At 40.0% G+C, this 19,877-nt stretch overlaps 1 protein-coding gene and 1 long non-coding RNA gene across 3 annotated transcripts in view; one reads left to right on the plus strand and one right to left on the minus strand.

The window, feature by feature from the left end:
* Nucleotides 1-7,066, plus strand: part of LOC137639048 (mediator of RNA polymerase II transcription subunit 8-like) — a 56,003-nt gene extending 48,937 nt beyond the window's left edge. For both annotated transcript variants that reach the window (XM_068371363.1, XM_068371364.1), the window contains exon 7: nucleotides 6,883-7,066. In XM_068371363.1, coding sequence (XP_068227464.1) covers nucleotides 6,883-6,895 — 13 coding nt within the window. In that variant the 3' untranslated portion in view covers nucleotides 6,896-7,066. The remainder of the gene's footprint in view (nucleotides 1-6,882) is intronic.
* Nucleotides 1-19,877, minus strand: part of LOC137639049 (uncharacterized) — a 74,492-nt gene that overhangs the window by 2,515 nt on the left and 52,100 nt on the right. Inside the window, exon 3 of the long non-coding RNA XR_011044219.1 lies at nucleotides 7,566-7,974. This is a non-coding gene — a long non-coding RNA (uncharacterized lncRNA). The remainder of the gene's footprint in view (nucleotides 1-7,565; nucleotides 7,975-19,877) is intronic.

Raw genomic sequence — 19,877 nt, forward strand, 5'->3', positions numbered from 1 at the left:
AGGAAAGGTTGAAAATGGCATATGACGAGGTGAGAGTAAGAGAAACTGGTAATTTAGAGGAGTGGAAGTTAGCAAAAGAAAATTTTGTTGGGATTGCAAGTGATGTATGTGGCAAGAAGGTTGTTGGAGGCAGCATGAGGAAGGGCAGTGAATGGTGGAATGAAGGAGTGAAGGTAAAAGTGGAAGAGAAAAAGAGGGCTTTTGAAGAATGGCTGCAAAGTAATAGTATAGAGAAGTATGAAAAATATAGAGAGCAAAAGGTGGAAGTAAAGCGCAAGGTACGTGAGGCAAAGAGGGCAGCTGACCTGAGGTGGGGTCAGGGACTGGGTCAGTCATATGAAGAGAATAAGAAGAAGTTTTGGAAAGAAGTGAAGAGAGTAAGGAAGGCCGGCGCAAGAATTGAAGAGACAGTGAAAGATGGAAATGGAAGGTTGTTAAAAGGAGAGGAGGCAAGGAAAAGGTGGGCGGAATATTTTGAAAGTTTGCTGAATGTTGAGGATGATAGGGAGGCAGATATAATTGCGGTTCCAGGTGTTGAGGTGCCAGTGATGGGAGATGAGAATGAGAGAGAGATTACAATAGAGGAAGTGAGGAGAGCACTAGATGAAACGAGAGTAGGAAAAGCATCGGGTATGGATGGTGTGAAAGCTGAGATGTTGAAGGAAGGGGGTGTGACTGTACTTGAATGGTTGGTGAGATTGTTTAATGTGTGTTTTGTGTTGTCAATGGTACCAGTAGATTGGGTCTGTGCATGTATTGTACCACTATATAAGGGTAAGGGAGATGTGCATGAGTGTTCTAATTCAAGAGGTATTAGTTTGTTGAGTGTAGTTGGAAAAGTGTATGGTAGAATACTGATTAATAGGATTAAGGATAAAACAGAGAATGCAATCTTGGAAGTACAGGGTGGTTTTAGAAGAGGTAGGGGTTGTATGAATCAGATTTTTACAGTTAGGCAGATATGCGAGAAATATTTAGCAAAAGGTAAGGAGGTGTATGTTGCGTTTATGGATCTGGAGAAAGCATATGATAGAGTTGATAGGGAAGCAATGTGGAATGTGATGAGGTTATATGGAGTTGGTGGAAGGTTGTTGCAAGCAGTGAAAAGTTTCTACACAGGTAGTAAAGCATGTGTTAGAATAGGAAATGAGGTGAGCGATTGGTTTCCGGTGAGAGTGGGGCTGAGACAGGGATGTGTGATGTCGCCGTGGTTGTTTAACTTGTATGTTGATGGAGTGGTGAGAGAGGTGAATGCTAGAGTGCTTGGACGAGGATTAAAACTGGTAGGCGAGAATGATCATGAATGGGAGGTAAATCAGTTGTTGTTTGCGGATGATACTGTACTGGTAGCAGACACAGAAGAGAAGCTTAACCGACTAGTGACAGAATTTGGAAGGGTGTGTGAGAGAAGGAAGTTGAGAGTTAATGTGGGTAAGAGTAAGGTTATGAGATGTACGAGAAGGGAAGGTGGTGCAAGGTTGAATGTCATGTTGAATGGAGATTTACTTGAGGAGGTGGATCAGTTTAAGTACTTGGGGTCTGTTGTTGCAGCAAATGGTGGAGTGGAAGCAGATGTACGTCAGAGAGTGAATGAAGGTTGCAAAGTGTTGGGGGCAGTTAAGGGAGTAGTAAAAAATAGAGGATTGGGCATGAATGTAAAGAGAGTTCTATATGAGAAAGTGATTGTACCAACTGTGATGTATGGATCGGAGTTGTGGGGAATGAAAGTGATGGAGAGACAGAAATTGAATGTGTTTGAGATGAAGTGTCTGAGGAGTATGGCTGGTGTATCTCGAGTAGATAGGGTTAGGAACGAAGTGGTGAGGGTGAGAACGGGTGTAAGAAATGAGTTAGCGGCTAGAGGGGATATGAATGTGTTGAGGTGGTTTGGCCATGTTGAGAGAATGGAAAATGGCTGTCTGCTAAAGAAGGTGATGAATGCAAGAGTTGATGGGAGAAGTACAAGAGGAAGGCCAAGGTTTGGGTGGATGGATGGTGTGAAGAAAGCTCTGGGTGATAGGAGGATAGATGTGAGAGAGGCAAGAGAGCGTGCTAGAAATAGGAATGAATGGCGAGCGATTGTGACGCAGTTCCGGTAGGCCCTGCTGCTTCCTCCGGTGCCTTAGATGGCCGCGGAGGTAGCAGCAGTAGGGGACTCAGCAGTATGAAGCTTCATCTGTGGTGGAAATGTGGGAGGTTGGGCTGTGGCACCCTAGCAGTACCAGCTGAACTCGGCTGAGTCCCTGGTTAGGCTGGAGGAACGTAGAGAGTAGAGGTCCCCTTTTTATTTTGTTTCTTGTTGTTGTCGGCTACCCCCCTAAATTGGGGGAAGTGCCTTTGGTATATGTATGTATGTATGTAATTTGTATTTCTCCCAGCCATACAAACCTGATTCTTTTAATGGGGGGGGGATTACTTTGGCATGAGGTGGACTCGCTTTAAACATGAATAACAAGTAGTTATCTAACTGGTGAGGGTGCGAGACGAGGAAACCCGCCCTTTCTAAAGTCTGTGAGCCTTCACTTTGGACCTTCAACCCAAGACTGAGACGGGTGGTTGGGAAGGGAAGTTGCATTGAAGGTTTGTATGGCTAGGAAAAATACAAATTACTTAAAAAATTTGTCATTTGTTCCTATGCAACATATAAACTCTCGTCCTTTTCATTTGCTCCTATGCAACATATAAACTCTCGTCCTTTAATTAGGGAGACTCACTGCTCTGTGCGCTGGAAGTCCCCTGTAACCCAACTTGAAGGGTTCAATTTCTTCCCTGGAAGTGATTAATGCTTGATCTATGTTCAAGCTAAGAAAGGACCATTGCCACCTCGTATCTGCTTTATATATGGATCCAAGATTTATATGTATACAGTACATACATCTGATCAAAACTGGAGATAACTTTCTCACAAGGGGGACGTCATTTGGAATATACCAAGTAAGGATTAATTGGTTAGTATAAGACCCAGCAGGGTGCCCGACAGCCAAGGGAGAGAAGTTCCAGCCTCTGAAAGAGGGGTGAACATTAGGGATTCCCCACGCAACCTAACATAAAACTTGCTGATATAGATCCAGACACCTAAAGTGTACAGTAATACCTTGAGATACGAGCTTAATGTGTTCCGGGACCCGAGCTCGTAGGTCGATTCGCTCTTACCTCGGATCAATTTTTCCCATATAAAATAATTCCTCTGAAAAACACCTAAAAACTATATTAGTGGAAAAAACATGTTTTTAATTGTTCTAATTCACAACCTACACTCACAAAATAACAAATACCTATGTACTGGTTATGATCTGCAATAAAATGTGACATTATTATGGAGTTCTTACCTTCGAGACAGACGGTAGCGGCTAACGTCAGTGTGTGCAGAGGAGAAGGAGACTTGACGGCAACACGTTCAGTACGCTACACTTTTGTAACATTAGGTAACATAACTTAAAATTTAAATTTAACTTAAATGAAATTAGCTTACTGTACACACAGTTAAAAATAAATGTTAATCTTACGTTACACTGAACTTAATTCTAATCTTGTTTTCAATTTAATTTTTTTTACTTTTCTTCTTCCGGGTTGGCTCTTTTTGACTCGCTTTCACCTTAACTTTAACCGGCCTTTTTAAAAGGAACCTATCAAGGGATTTTTGCTTTTGTCTCCTCTTCAAAATGTTACGAAAATGACGTACACAAGTGTCGTCACAAAAGGCTAGCGCACAACACATCAACTTGTCCGGGTGCCTCTTTTCCATAAAATCAAAACTCCTGTCACTTCGCTAACATGTCTCTGATTTCCTTCTTTATAGCATCCTTCTGCTTGAGGATGGTACATATTGTTGTTGTACTCCTCTCATATTGGCGAGCCAGCTCAGTCACTCGTACACCACTCATGTTTTTCGATTATTTCATGCTTTATCTCGATTGTCATCATACGCCTTTTCTTTTCACTACCCATTGCTTATTCACTTAATTCTGTACCGATTAACGCAAAAAACATAAAAAATTCAAACACTACGGCCAATGCTTGGAGATAACTTTACGCGACGGCAGTCTGACGGGAAAGTGCAAGCGATGCTGTCCTTGTGAGCAGCCTCTCGCACACTCGGCCATCTAGCGGCCGCATAGGGAACCGTCTCGTATCCTCGTATCTCAAATTTGTCTCTTATCTTGGGGCAAAAATTTGCTCGAAACTTTCCTCGTATCAAATTTCTCGTATGTTGGGACACTCGTATGTCGAGGTATTACTGTACTCCCCTGGGATCGATCCAGGGACATATACATAGGGGATTATATATCAACTGAGGAGACAAGCAGCGAAAGAACCCACAAGAATTTTTCAGGCATTACCCAGTCCAACTCTCACGAACGGCTCACTCACTTTCTCCCATCAAGGCGAAGACCCAGAATTGTACCTGAGACCACGAACTACACAGCACACGAGGATGACTGCGAACAGTCATGCTCCGAAGCACAAAGTGTGTGTGTATCTGTAGCTGGCTAAACCAACCAGCTCCCGATTTCACCCTTCCCCGGCAACAAGCTTCTTGCTCCAATTCCACTATTAACAACCAATACCCACTTCCTTAAAAAATGAAGAAAATGAAAAAGTTTGACAGGAGCTGTCTGTACATCCATACACAACAGTGGCCGAAGTGAAAGTGAAGGCTCTCCGAATGGAGAGGGACGGGGGTACTCGTCCTGCACTCTCACCAATTGGATAACCGCTTGTTATCCAAGTTTAAGGTCCGATTCCAGATTGTGCCGAAGTAATCTCCCACCTAATTAATGGATGAGGGTTTGTATGTCGCATAGGAACAATTATCTCTCTAGGTATGTATGAGAGGAGTGAATCCTTCATTAAAGTACACTACTCATAGACTTTTGTTTTAGCCAATTAAATTATGTAAAATATTTTATATACAGTACTTTTTATGCACGTGCATTGCATTCATTAAGTGTGAATGAATAAAGAAAATTAAAACAAAATTTTACAATTAAAATCCAAGAAAGCAGCTGTCATTGAATCACAAATTCCTTATAGTTTTTCCCCATTGAAGATATGTTTAGTACAAAGGTATATATAGACAGAATAGATAAGCATTAAAATGAGTCTTTCTGAAGGAGATATTTACTGTACTAAATTCTCGATAATCTGGATTATTTGGGGAGTCATGTACAGATATTGAAATACTGTCGTATGTATTTGCCAAAAATAAGTTAGGTAGATATCGACAATTATGGCCTAGTATATTTTTAAATTGATTTATAAATACAAATTTACTAAGAGCTTAAGTCTGATACCAAAGAGACAAGTTTCTCAAGAAGAGGGTATACAAAGAAATCCATGACTTGTTAATGACATGCTGCTATTAAGAAATTATTCTACCCCTATACCATCCCAACAGGTGGGGCCAAAGAAGAAACATGATCCTCCAGGATCTCTTTTTCAGAACACTGACCAAAGAAGCCAGCAAGGGAGCCACCAGGTTTCTTATATTAAGTGTGATCAACACTTGAACTATCAAGTTGAATGTCAGAAAGGGACAGACATTGAAATTGTTCTGAGGGTGCTTGAGAGGATCCTCCAAAGGAACTGAAGATTTTGGATTAGGTGAACAAAATAGTAGCAGCTTTTTTTCCAAGTAGCAAACAGATTGATTAACGTTAATCCACACAAGTTGAGGTGCCTCTATGAGTTAGTCTTCCAACATGCTTTACCAGGTTAGAAGCTAAACCGTGTTGCGAACCACCTACTCATATACCTACTTCACTGACAGAGGGAAAGGAAGAAGGAAAGAACGTTAGTGTCCCTATTCGTTAACATATTCCATTATAGTCGTGTTATTGCTCTTACACACTTCCAAGAGGTCAATCACTTGTTCCTATAATACTTACAGAGATAGCAATGCTGCATTTTATTTTCAATAAAGAGAAGACTATTGTCCACACATACTTGAGGTGACTAGTTCCTCCAGTGTGCTCTACATCCCACCCTTACTCTGTTGCAAAACTGTACCGTCTTCAGAGGAGAGTTCGGTGGAACTCGCAAATTGAGGTTCCCAACGACAAGACCCCAAGCAGGATAGTTGGTGGACACAGGACCGAACTCTAGGTGATGTAGTATCCATCATCACGCCCAGGTACTTTGTCTTCTGCTTGGATGCAAGATCCTATTTCTCCAAAATTTATCACAATTCCCAAACTATGATATAAGGCAAGGAAATAGTCTTAAAAAATAATAGTATCAACCAATTGTTGATATACCTCCAAAGACATAACCTTGGGAATGGGACCAAACTGAAATAATGGTGAACAAGTTTCCTGATTTTACTGCAGAGACATTTATTAGCTTTTCAATAATGTGTTATGAGAATAAGCTAGTGTTTAATCTTATATTATTTAACCTATCTTTTTCATCATTACCGTGGTCCAGCCACCTTTGCTCTGGATGGAAGAAGAATGAGAAATCAAAGTGGCAACAGCTGGGAGGTAGCAGGTTGTTTATATAAGCACTCTACTCTGCAGTGATCTTTTCAGTAGGAACAAGGGGTTTTATATACAGTACATCATAGCGCAAAATGAAATTTTATCTTAAAACTTTTTATTTGAAGGATGAATAGCACATGAATTACAGGAAGTTTAAATGAAATAATTAATTTATTCAAGGAACTTGTTGGATTAATCTACTGTTTAAGTATCAAAACATTATTTACAAGGTATGAGAAGGGAGTACAGTAATGCAGTTCTATCTGCTCACGATATCTTATATTTACCTCGGTGTTGATTACTATGGTCACTGTGATACCATGTTACATATTTCAAACTGTGGTGCTGACTTTTCACCATTCTTTTCTAATTACCTACATTAAATATTTTGTTTTTGTTGCAGTAACAACAAGTAAAGCTGTCAGCGCAGTCAAGATAAACATTAAAGCTACAACTACTATGCACCCATGTGGACGGTAATGTCTATACAAAATATAAATTGAAATTAAACGTATGCATTTTCTTATGCTGTATGCTAGTGCATTTTCCTATGCTGTATATCTAAGACAATATATAAATTCACAAAGTTAAGTTTTTCAATCTATTTACCAAGACAGGATTTTAGCATGAAGAGAGTACACATACCTGCATTACCCTATTTTAAATAATATGGCATGGTTTAGTTTAATTACAGCACATTAAAATCAAATTATGAAAGGTAAGTATATGGAGTAAAAGAAATTTGGCAGTGATACTGAACTACTGTCTTTTGTCAAGTCAATTGAATTATATCTGGACAAAACATGAAAACTTGTGTGAAAAAAAATAGAAAAACTGAATTAGCAGGTAGGGAAAAATCATATAAAATAAAGAAACTTTGAGTCATTTAAAGAAAAAACCCCAAAGGTGACCAATATTTCAGATTTCACATATAAAAGACTTAAGGCTGTGCAACTATTGACTACGGAGATTCTACATTCCATAAAATATCTTTGGCTGTCGTTTGCTGCATAAGTGAAGGAAATGAAGCAGCATAAATGTATACAGTACAGATAAATTATAAGAAAGAAAAATAAAGCTTCTCACCTTGTCACCAGACGCCAGGTAAACTAGTAGCTTGTCAGTTGTCTGTTCTGGAATTGCAGAATTTTCTCTGGTCAACTCTATTTAAATAAATTTCCTGCTGCTCAACCTCACGAATGGTGGAACCCGTAAGCAATAGCCTTTGTGATGATGTCTTTCTTCCCATAGGTCTTCTACCAGGTGGTATCCACTACAGGAACTGCTTTGGGAATCTACGATTCTCCATCCTCTTTACATGCCCATACCATCATAGTTGACCATTTTCTATCAGATGCAGAATACTTTCAATGCCAAGCTCTTCCTTGATATCATCATTTATTTTTTCAAGTCTCGTGACACCACGTATTAGGCAAAGGACTTCAATTTCAGCTGCATGCTGTTGGATTTTGGTCTTGGTAGTTAGGGCCCACATCTTCTGTCCATAAATTAAAATTGGTCTTAATAGGGATGTATAGGTAAGGAAACTGACTCTTCTAGGGATGTTGCAATCTTTTAAAAGTGGGTATAGCCTCTCCTCCTTCACTATAAAAAGTTGATACTGTATAAACAATGCTGTTGATTTGTTGAAATATTACTAATAACAGTTCAACATTTAGATACAAAAGTTTCTGTATATGAAAAACTCATTTTACAAAACGACAAAAGAAAATTTTTTTGCCTCATATTACAAAAAAATACTCAGGATACAAAACGAAATTCGCACGGTTGGGTTAGATATATTGAATGGTTCAAATGTATTTGACAGTATTTCATTATACAAAATCATGTTATGCAAGCCACTCCAGAATGAATTGATTCCGTATCCTGAGATATTACTATAATTACCTAACAGAAATATAGGTATGGTGTATGGCCCACCATTGTCTCAAGAGTACGAGTGTAAACAAAGTGATATAATACTTTTTCTTGACGAGACAACACTCATACCAAAGTTGGGTAACAAAACAGAGAAGGAAAAGGCAAACGCAAAACATATACTTAAGTAATAAATATGCCGCAACCACTATAATCAACTCATGGCTCTTTATATCATGTGAGTAAGGTCGAGTTGCTTTAGAATGGCGATGCCCTTGCTATGACAATGCCTGTTTTTCTGTTGTTATATTTTAATACTGGGTACTAAAAAGTCAATACCTGTACATCTGACATGTAAAGTTATATGTATATCATTGATATCAAATCACAAAAACTCATTATTAGTGGGAGGCAATATGATTCTCTTCTCCCAAAAAACAACTAGCCTAGTTTTTTGAGATTTTCCCTAACTAAACTTTAGGTTCTTTTACGTTCGGAATGTTAACATGGTCAGCTACCATCTGAACATAAACTCTTCATAAGAGGAATGGTATGCTATCACACACTATACAACAATTACCGTATCTATATCACAATATTCAGTCATAAGACCCTAAGATAATAAGGATCATGATCGGCTACTGATAACATTAACAACTTCTCAAGAGGAGTTGATATTAAATAATGTAAATCACAAAATTCATGATATATCTACACTTCTATAACAAAGGTGACAAGAAGTTTGAAAATACAAAAATATTGCATCTACCCAAGCCAAGGTTATTGTCATTAACTGCCAGATTATTTCAAAACTAGGCTTTGAGGGAAAAGCAACATAAATATTAGGGGTTTCATAAAAATAAAGTACAGAAGCACATCATTTTCTTCAGCTAGAAATAATTTAAAATTAATACAAAATTGTAAAGAATACGAGAATTAGCACATAACCAGACAACCCCTTACTCTACAAATTGTAGATAGTTGAATAATCAAGTACACACTATTATAATGAAATGTAGATGTGTTAGAAGCTATTCTAATAAAACTGGAAAATCTCATCTGTGAGTATCCTGCATTTTGTTATCAATGAAAGCATTCAAACCATATTATTATTATTATTATTATTATTAGCTAAACTAAAACCTTAGTTGGAAATGCAGGACCTAGAAACATTCTCAACAACTAAACATTGGTACTGTAATTCATTTAATACAACCGAGTCTTTCCTAAAGAAAATATAAAATCTGAATCTAAGACTAAAAGCTACTCATCCCAAGCACTCCCAAAGATTGCAGTGAGCCTAAAATCCAACACATTAGAATTCTTTTCTGAAAGTAGGCTGCAGTTTTTTCCAAGATATAGGCTTTCCATTCTTGTAAGCACATATATCTTTGATAAGATCTGGTTGTGGACATTTGTAACAAAAGGTTGTTAATCTGTGAATGGCAAGTATAAAACAAAATGCAAGGGAAGAAAGTTCTAATTTATAAAAGAATGGAGTGAAGAAAGCTCTAGCTGACAAGAGGATAGATGTGTGAGGCAAATGAGTGTGCTAGAAATACAAATGTGATCAGCCCTGATACTAACTTGAGTCACTGACGTAGTGGCAGTAAGGGAATCAGCTTATGAAACTTCATTTGTAGTACAAAATGGGGGAGGGTGGCCTGTGACACCCTAGCAGTACAACCAAACTAAACTAAGTCTGTCGTCAAGCAAAGAGGAATGATGAGCGGGAAAAATCCATTTTTGTTGCTTTTTTTTTTATGTCTCCTACCGCCCAAAATTGGGGGTAGTGCCATGGTAAATAGATAACTACAAAACAGGTACAGTAGTTCATGATACCTAAATTGAACAAATTCTCAACAAATACAATAAGAAAATTTTCATGTAAAATCAATCTATTTTAATTACTGTACTTGTTTGTTTTTACACTAATAAAAACCTTCATCATATAATATAGGAGTATCTCGAGCAGTCCTCGGTTATTTAATCATGGTAACAAGATGGTACATTTTATCTCTGAGGTATTACCCTCAGAGATAAAATGTCCCAGAACTAACAATTTGGTGATCAAATAAAATTCAACATATTTTGTCCCAGGGTATAAAAAAAATTCAGACTGAACTTGAAAGAATCTATATAGAAACCGAACCAGTTTATAACCAGCTCTCGCCCAGTTCGGGCTCACTAAACATTGTTCTGATAACTTTTCATTAATATAATTTATTTGTTAAGTTTTATTTTCTTGTGTTTATCCAAACAATAGCAAAATAGGATGTCTTTAGAGGAGGCAGCATGGGATCCTGGCTCTATTATCATCATCATTAGGTAAGCTACAACCCTAGTTGGAAAAGCAGGATGCTATAAGCACAAGGGCTTCAACATGGAAATATAGCCCAGCGAAGAAGGAAAATAAGGATATAAATAAGCTACAAAAGAAGTAATGATCAGTTAAAATAAAATATTTAAGAACTGTAACAATATTAAAACAGATCTTTCATATATAAACTAGAAGGGACTTACGTCAGCCTGTTCAACATAAAAACATTTGCTGTTAGTTTGAACTTTTGAAGCTCCACCAATTCAACTACCTCATTAGGAAGATCTTTCCACAACTTGGTCACAGCTGGAATAAAATTTCTAGAATACTGTGAAGTATTGAGCCTCATGATGAAGGAATGATTATTAGAATTAATTTCATACCTAGTATTACGAACAAGATGGTACTGTATGGAAAGATCTGAATGCAAAGGGTGGTCAGAATTATGAAAAATCTCATGCAACAAGCATAACGACTGTGCCAGATATCAATATCTAGATCAGGAATAAGACATTTAATAGATCTTAAGTATCTGTCCAACAAATTAAGATGAGATTTGGGAGCTGAAAACCAGACAGGAGAACAATACTCAAAACAAGGAAGAATGAAGGAATTAACACCCTTCAGAACAGATTGATCACCAAAAATTGAAAAAAAAACTTTCTCAATAAGCCAATTTTTTGTGCTATTGAAGAAGAGACAGACCTAATGTGTTTCTCTACAGTAGATTTGTTGTCGAGAATCCCAGCTAAAAAGACTATTATATAGAGTTACAGACACACTATCAATGCTGAGGAACCACTGTTAGGATTCATCTTCATGCCCCATAACTTGCACCATGCACTAATTTTAGTTTGAACTCGATTAAGGGATTCAGCAATCCCAGATCTACATTCAGAAGACAGAATACTGTAGATGGAAAAATAGTATCATCATCTGCATATGCAACAAGATTGTTTTCTAGGCCAAACAACATGCCATGTGTATATAGTATGGAAAGTATTGGATCAAGAACACTGCCCTGAGGAACATCAGACATAACATTCCTATACTTACTATGGTGCCCATTAACTCTGCAATTTATTACTTAAAAATTCAATAATGATGGTAAGACAAGACCTACTCATTCCCAACTGAGAGTTTTGAAAACAGCGCCTCATGATTAATACGGTCAAAGGCAGTAATAAAATCAAGGACAATCATATGAACTTCCTGACAACAATCAAGGGATTTCTGTGCAGTGTTGGAGATTGTTAGAGGGGTGGTTTGAGGAGGGAAGTTAGATTAAATGACTCAGGTTTTTTACAGTACTGTACTTTTAAAATTTGCTATTTGTTCCCATGCTTCATACAAACCTTAGCCCTTAATTAGGGAGAATCAATGCTTGGAGAGTTGGAAGACTCCTTGGAACCAAAACTGGAAAGTTCAACTTCCCTTTAAGTGTTCCAGACTTGATATTTGGAGAAGCGAAGCAAGGATACTTTCATCCCTATCTGTTTATCATAAAGATGAGAAACTGATAGGCCCTGGGTCATACAATGAATTGAGTACAGTACCATATTATGCAGAGAAACCATATCCCTGAAGGAGATGACAAATACTTGTATATAATAATGGGTTGGTATCAGATTCACTATTCCCAACTCACAAGGGGATGGGGAGATATACCTTTTTGGTTACAAAGAATGGTGGTCTGAAGTGTACTATTATTATTAAAAGGATATGATTAACCACCCCAATGAATCAAACTCGACTCTTACAGAGTTGGCCCAATTAACATTGGGAAGAAAAATATTCATATTAATGATAGATAAATGAAAATAAAATACATATCAAATATAAAGGATAAAAATAAAGAAATTAAGAGGTAAAAATCTGTGATAAATAGAAATTTCAATCTTATCTATAAAACCTATGCTTCTTAAAGAAGTTAAAATCCTAAAAACTAAAAAATCCTCAGAGTCTGCTAAAGGCTAATTAAACTTCCCACCAAAACATAGATCTCTATCTCTCTCTTAAAAACTTTACAGTAGATAAAAATGTTTTATAATTAAAATACAGGCACACTCACTGGACCTAGGAACTACTTCCCGAGGAGAGCACATGAAATATCCATGTGTCAGTTTTGTTTGACCTATATGCAATCTTGTTAGAATTACTTTATTCCTCCTTTCTTTTTGCACTGAAGATTCCCACAGAGAAACAATTAGCATATTTTCAGCAGATTCATTACTCCCCAGAATTGCCATTTTGTAGCTATGAAATGTTTTAGGTGGGTTATATAATCTATAATAGGTAGTATGAAATTTTTTATTGATAAGTCAATTAATGATTTAGCTGCTGCATCTGCTTTTTCATTACCCCAAACCCTAACATGGGTAGGAATCCTACAGCATCTGGTCTGACCAGCTTGTGATGCCCTAACAGCTGGCCCCAAGAGGGGGTAGAGAATGAAGAAGAGCAAGTTGTACTACCTTTTATTACCAACTTATGTCAACTTATGTATCCTTTTCCCATGTGGGAGCTGGGTTGGTTACAAAACTGCTTGAGCAGTCACCATAAGTCTAAGCACTTTCTCACAGATAAAAGGCTGTGAAAGTTGTCTGCCTCTTCCAGACACCTACCTTCAACACTTGGCCCAACAACAGATTTCTCTGAAACAGGTATGGGGGCAGTAACCCTGACTTTGTGAGGCCTGGTCCTGGTTGGCACCTTGACTCTCCATCATCTCAAAGCCAAAAAGAGGCTGTGTTCCTTGACACTTCTTTCTTGGACCTGTCAATGCTAACAAAAGTCTCCTACTGTCAGGCCTGTGGTGTAAGTTCCTTTTTGGATAGCATTGCAGAGCCCTCATGGGACACAAGAGCATCTCTGCTTTATCATCATCTGATGCCTCCCAGAGGTAAGGGATGGAGAAGGACTTGCACCTGGGGTCATGCGCTGCCAGATTCTGAATCTTGGCCACGAAGTCTGGCATAAAACTGAAGGAGACTTCCTTCCATCCAAAAGTGTGGATGACTACATACGAGACTGGGAAACTCGTTCACTCTCTACTTCTGAATCTATTGTTCTACCTCTGGTCTGCATCACAGAGCATCGTTAATCCATAAGTATCAGCTTTGCAGGGTTATCAACAGATTGAAAGCCCCGGGTCTGTATCTGGAGAGTCACTGTCTCAGCCTACCTCCAGTACTGAGAGAAATTAGCATTGCTCAGCAGCAAATTACTGAATTCTGGATTATCTCCAGAAAAAGAATTTTGAGACTCAAAAGATCTTTAAATCTCCCAATTGATTAGCTGTGAAAGTTTTTTGTGCAAAAAAGGTTTTTGTTGGTATATTAGTGTTTGCTTTCAGTTTAAATCTCAGGTTGAGATAGAAGAATGCTTGAGGAATTGGGTTAGGGTATGTGAGGAAAAACTGTTAGGTGTCTATATGATATACTGTAAAAATAATGTCTAAGTGTAAAGAATTAAGCCTTCACAGTAGGCCCATTGAATGTTAAATATTGTTTGTTTTATTTCCTGAATTGAACTGTATAGGCTATTTTTAAACTCTATGAGGGCAAGGATAATAAACTGATATACAGTTTTCTATGTACATATTCTTTTCCCTCTTAATTCATCGCCCTATCATCTCCCTTCATCTTTCGTAATAGTACTGTGTACTATAATGGAATGACGGCTAAATTTCCATGGTACTGTCAAGATGAAGTGATTGTAAAAATGCACACTACTGAATTGTATAGTTTATTGTGTAGGGCAAGACTTGTTTTAGCTAGGAAAAATACAAAATGCTTTGAAAGAATTGTTTTGAAAATTTATCTATATTTATAACTATAATTATATTATATACTCACTCAACCTTCCAATCACCTCACATTGTATCTTGTATTTCAGGTGTGTGCAACACCTTAAACACAGTAAGGCTTTTGTTTTTTATGGGCAGGCTTGGCCAATAGTGAAACAGTGTAAGCCCAGTTTAGATATACTGTAGCCTTCCCTGAGAATTGATTGGCAAGCCTATGGACCAATTGCCCTGGAACATTGTCCTTGCATTGTTGTACTACTGTATTAGTGAAGTTATACCCTGGTACTGTATCTGGTTACAGTGTTTCAGTCTCCTGTGAAATGTAGATATTGCAAATAAGGGCTATTGTTAGTCATAGTTGTTGAGGTGACAGCTCATGAAATGCTGTTATTGGTATTTAAAACTTATGCATTGAGGAAATGTGAGGTGATAATGCTCCTTTCATAACTGCTAATGAGATATGAAAAGACTGATTACAGTACTTAGATGTTACTTGTTTTCAGAATAAGGCACCAAAGTCAATACAGTAACTTGAAGAGCCAACAATGACAATTTAAATTGAACCAAGATATATATACAGTAATGCGCTTTTCAATATTTTGGGAGACAAAAAATTAATGTTATAAAAAAATCAAGAGGGTAATATTGAAAAGTTCAGAAGAATGTTATTGAATCTTATTTTTGCCTCAAGTGAGAATGCCTAAGATGACAATAGTATGCTGTATATCTAAGTCTGTGTATAGTTGTTTGAGAAATTAGTCTTTGGTGTTATCACCAAATTGAATTCAAACTCCAGAAATGAGAACTGCTTAAGTTTATACTGTATAGATTTACTAGAAAATAAAATAATATTTGGTTGTAATGATGAATAGCTTACTAGGTTATTCCAAGAGTTTTGGAAGTTGAAAAGCAAATATATCTTTAGGGTAATTTCAACAATTGATTATATTAGTCTGCAATGCTTAGTTTCTGTCAAAACAGTATCATATTTCCGCAAGAGTTGGTCAATATACAGTTACATCTAAACATAGGCATAGATTATGGACAATAGTCATGAAATTGAATAACAATGGTATCATCATGCTAACTGTATTTGACCCTTAATTTTTCCCATTGTAAGAAAAAAAAATTCTTTAAAAAATAATTACTTTTCATAATTTACATAAATCTACTCCTTTAATAACCTAAGTAAGTTTGTTCAATACTAATATAGAGTAATCTACATATACAATACCTTTCCCTTATCTTATTTTTCTTTTTTAAATACCATAATAATATATTGTATAAAATCTCACCTGAGGTTTAAATGTTCGTTGTTACAAGAGGGCCATTTATTTAGCTCAGGGTTAGCAAGATTGAGGTTGTAACCCAATAATGAGTCTGCATGATATATTCAGCCCAAGCTCAATAATCACTACAATGGTTTAAACATTGTGGTGCAAAGCTTATAAAATAAAAAAAAAAAACTGAGTCTGGAGGCCCTCTTGAAAAACTGTGAAAGCTTCAAAAATGTTAATAAAAAATTCTTGAAAATTATGTCACTTTGCTTTATGAACATTAAAATAAACTTCAGTAGGTTTGAAAACTTAGGAATCCATAATAAGATCACGTAAATCAGACAATTACAAGTAGTTTTAGGCAAATCAACAACTACAGGCGACTAACGTGGCCATCTTGGATTTCAATAGGCCACGCTGCCAGATTTGATTAGTATCACTTGGAGAATGAGTCAAATCTTATGCCTATAGTGTATCATGTAAATGCCTGGGGACCCTCCCGCGACCTCATGGAGAGCGTCCTTCTCTAGCATGGTCCGGACTTCGGCCCGTAAGGCCTGGTACTTTGCAGATTCCTTTGCATAGGACCTCGTCGTTGATGGATTTTGAGTCAGTGGAGGGGGAGTCAATGAAAGGGATATTGGACCCCTTTCTTAATACGGAAGTCGACCAGGGGTCAGCTCTGTAGTCCATCCACCTCTGCCATCTGCTCATCAGGCATTCCCCTACCGGTGGATTGGTCGGGGAATTGCCCTTCCTAGCGTGGGTGTCCTCGCTGGAATTTCTTGTTGCCTTTCCCCTTCCTTCCTCTGGGATGAAAGGGAGGTCTCGAGTCTTGTCATTTCGTCGCCGTCTTCTTAGGAGTGCTCTTCCTGACTGCCTTGAAGTGTTGGGGAAGGTTAACTCTGCTTTTGAAGGTGCCGGCTGGTAGGAGCAAGAGGAGAAAACTCACTGTTGTAGAGTATCCTGGCTGACTCTTATCCATCAGTCTGCTATGCCCTCAATGTCATCTCCGTTAAACAGGGAAGGTCGTGCATTAGGGCGTTCCACATCTTCACTGCTTATCTCTTTGGCACCCGTTTCTGAAATCTTAAGACGACTGCATCTCGTCGCCTCAAGACCCATTTACTCCATTTTCTGTTAAGAATTCGAGGGTTCTCGCTCCCGACAGAAGGAAAGCGTACAAAGTTGACCGTGCTCAACCTATAGTCCAGCCATGAAGTGAATTGCAAGACATACTTTTCAACCCTTTCCTTATTGGCCGGATCCGCCGCAGAGAACTGGACTGGAAGAGTTGACAGTCTTTCCTAGGAAAACTGTGTTAAGGAGACAATCGCCGGATCCAGTGGAAGAGGGGAAGGGTCGTCTCCAACCACCTCGTAGTACTCTCTCTACCTTACATAAGGCGGAGGAAGTAACCTGGAGGAGTCCACCGACCGAAGGGAGAGAGATGAACCTGCCACTTGGGCAATATGCTCTCTTCTTCGCTGCCTTATCCCCCATTACCCATGGTAGAGCTAACTTGGGTCTGGTGGGTCTTGGCACACCTGAAAACTGATCCAGGACCATATCCTTCCTCTCAGTTGGAACTTCATGAGGTTCTTCCAGGCTATTCACCTTCCTGATGCACGCCAGAACTTTCAAAAAGATTCAGTCAGCATTATTTTGTTCCGAAGCTCAGGCTGGCGGATACTGGAAGCACTGCATCAGAATGTTCCGAACCGGTTCTTCCTCTCCAGAGCTAACATCGATAGCAGCCTGAAGAGGGTGAGGGTCAGCAAATAGGTTTCGTTTAGAAGCTGAATGGGCTCTTGGGGGAAGACTGCTATGCCCAGGTCTTGTCGTAGCAGTAAAGACGGAAGACTGTTCCCCTTGAGGCTGACGTTCATTCATAGAATGCCAGTTCTTGAGTAAAGTCTTTGCATCTTTCCTCTCCCTTGGATGAATCTCAAATTCATGCAAGAGGGAAGACTTGTCTCCTCTGGGTGTTTCCGCTGGTTTCGAACACTTGGAAGCTATCCGGAGAGAGATATCTTTCGTTCACGCTGAAAGTTCTTCCCAGCCCTCAATCGTAGGAGGTGGCTTACTACACTCTGTATGAGAGGACTCCATGTGAATGTAAGTGGGGTCCGTTTTCTGAAGGGAAGCAGTTATTCGTTCCCTAACATTCCTCACAGTCATGATCCAAGTCACTCCTGCCCTCTACCAGTTCGGATCCATGGTCATAGGAACCTTGACCTTAAGGTAATCCTCATACCTCAAGGCCTTCTGGGTTGACAGGAGGAGGAGGTGGTGGCCCTCTAGCTAGGTTGGATTGCCTAGGGTCCGAAAAACTGCCAGCCCCCATAGGGGGTCCAATGGGATTACAGGAACCTTCATTGTCGTCGTAGGTAGATTGGCGTTTGAGATTCCCATCACTTGTTCAAGCGCCATGACTAAGTCCTGAAACCAGGAGCCGTCCTTGGCAAGCCAGTTCCCTGATGGTTTCCCTCCTTCCTGCTGTCACAATGGTCATTCGGGTCTTGCTGGTTGTTTGCAAGGAGAAGGGTGTGGGAAATCCCTCAACTCTCTCATAGGTGAAGTACCGCGAGGTGATCGATCGCGAGGGTGTGGTTAGCGAGGCGAGCTGGCTTGCTCGCTTACCTCAACCCACTCATCAACCTTAGAATAAGGGAAAGCAGCGCATGATTTCTCGCTAACACACTTAGGAGCTTCGCTCTTGTAAAGGTTTTTGTATTTTCTCGGTTCCAGAGGATAAGCTCTCCTAACCTCCTCGCTAGGAGGAAAGGCACACAACGATGCATGAAGCCTTACTGCCTTTGGCAGCGAAACACGATCCACTCCAAGAGCGTCTAGGAGAGGGGCTCTCCTATTCACCTGATCTCCCGAAGGAGAAAGGCGCAAAGAGAAAGGCGCAACACTTTCCTTGCCCCGAGGGGTGAGGTAGGACAGGAGGCTGAACGCTTGTGTGACTGCAGCGGAACAGGTGTAAACTCCAGAGAGTTACCTATTGGACAAATCTTGTGCGAGACTGGTTTTGCGCAGTGCTTTGCTGTGCCCTACAGGCACGATGGCGAGGGGGGAGATGGTAACCTCCTCCCATCATCATCATCCAGCTCCGAAAAGCTGTGCTCTGATGGACTGGAGCGTGGCATGGTTGAATCTATAGCCTTTCGGCAGAACCCAGTGTGAGGGGACCACTCAGGAGAGGATCTTTCTTCTTGCAAGCAACAATATCAATCAACACCTCTTCCCCCGAAGGCGCATCGCCTCACAGACGACGGAGTTGCCATTCAGAAGGGAGTGTTGGGTCGCCCTTCCTCGGAAGGTCAGACTGGACAACACCTGGAGGCGAACCTCCCGGTAGTGCACTTCGTATCTCCTCCCTTCGGGGAAAACCGGCTAGAGGATCAACTCCCTGCACAACCTCCGGAACGGGGCCGAAGCCCGTTTCTGAGGATGCGAGGTCTCTTGACAAGCCACTACGAGGAGTGCTGGTCTTCATTTGCTCGTCATTCCGTCGGGGTAGGGGGGACGTCAAGGAGAGCAGGAGACTAGGTCTCAGATCGAGTGTGCAAGCACACCCAAACGAAGGACCCCCTGTAATTTCTCCTTTGATAGTGAATCCGTCAATCACAAGGAGGGCCACAGCAGACGAGCAGCGTCGTCTAAGAGAGATTCCTCCTGCGGAGGGCTCCATCACTACCCTGTTAAGGGTGGGGGGGGGGGGGGGGCAACGGGAGGAGAACTCACACGAGGTTGTCCCGGAGTTACAAGGAGGCCACTTGTACTAGACCGTTCCCCGGAGGAAGCCGGTTGGGCAGAGTCAGGGCAGGGAGACCGAGCCAGAGGAGAAAGACGGCAAGCCTTCTTCCCTTTCGAGGGTGACCTTGAAGGGGAAGAATCTCTTTTAGCCTTCTTCTTCTACCGTCTGCTAAATCTCGACTACTGGGAGGGCGACCACTCCCTACACACATTACAAGGAGACCCCTGCGTGCACGGGTGACCCTGGCACGAGGGGCAGAGACTGTGAGGATACGTCTCCTCAGCGGACATGAATGTGCCTCATCGACACCCTTCCAAGCCTGGACAAACCCCCATGGAAATGGTCCTCA

The sequence above is a fragment of the Palaemon carinicauda genome, chromosome 4 (assembly GCF_036898095.1).
Source record: "Palaemon carinicauda isolate YSFRI2023 chromosome 4, ASM3689809v2, whole genome shotgun sequence".
NCBI classification, from domain to species: Eukaryota; Metazoa; Arthropoda; class Malacostraca; order Decapoda; family Palaemonidae; genus Palaemon; species Palaemon carinicauda.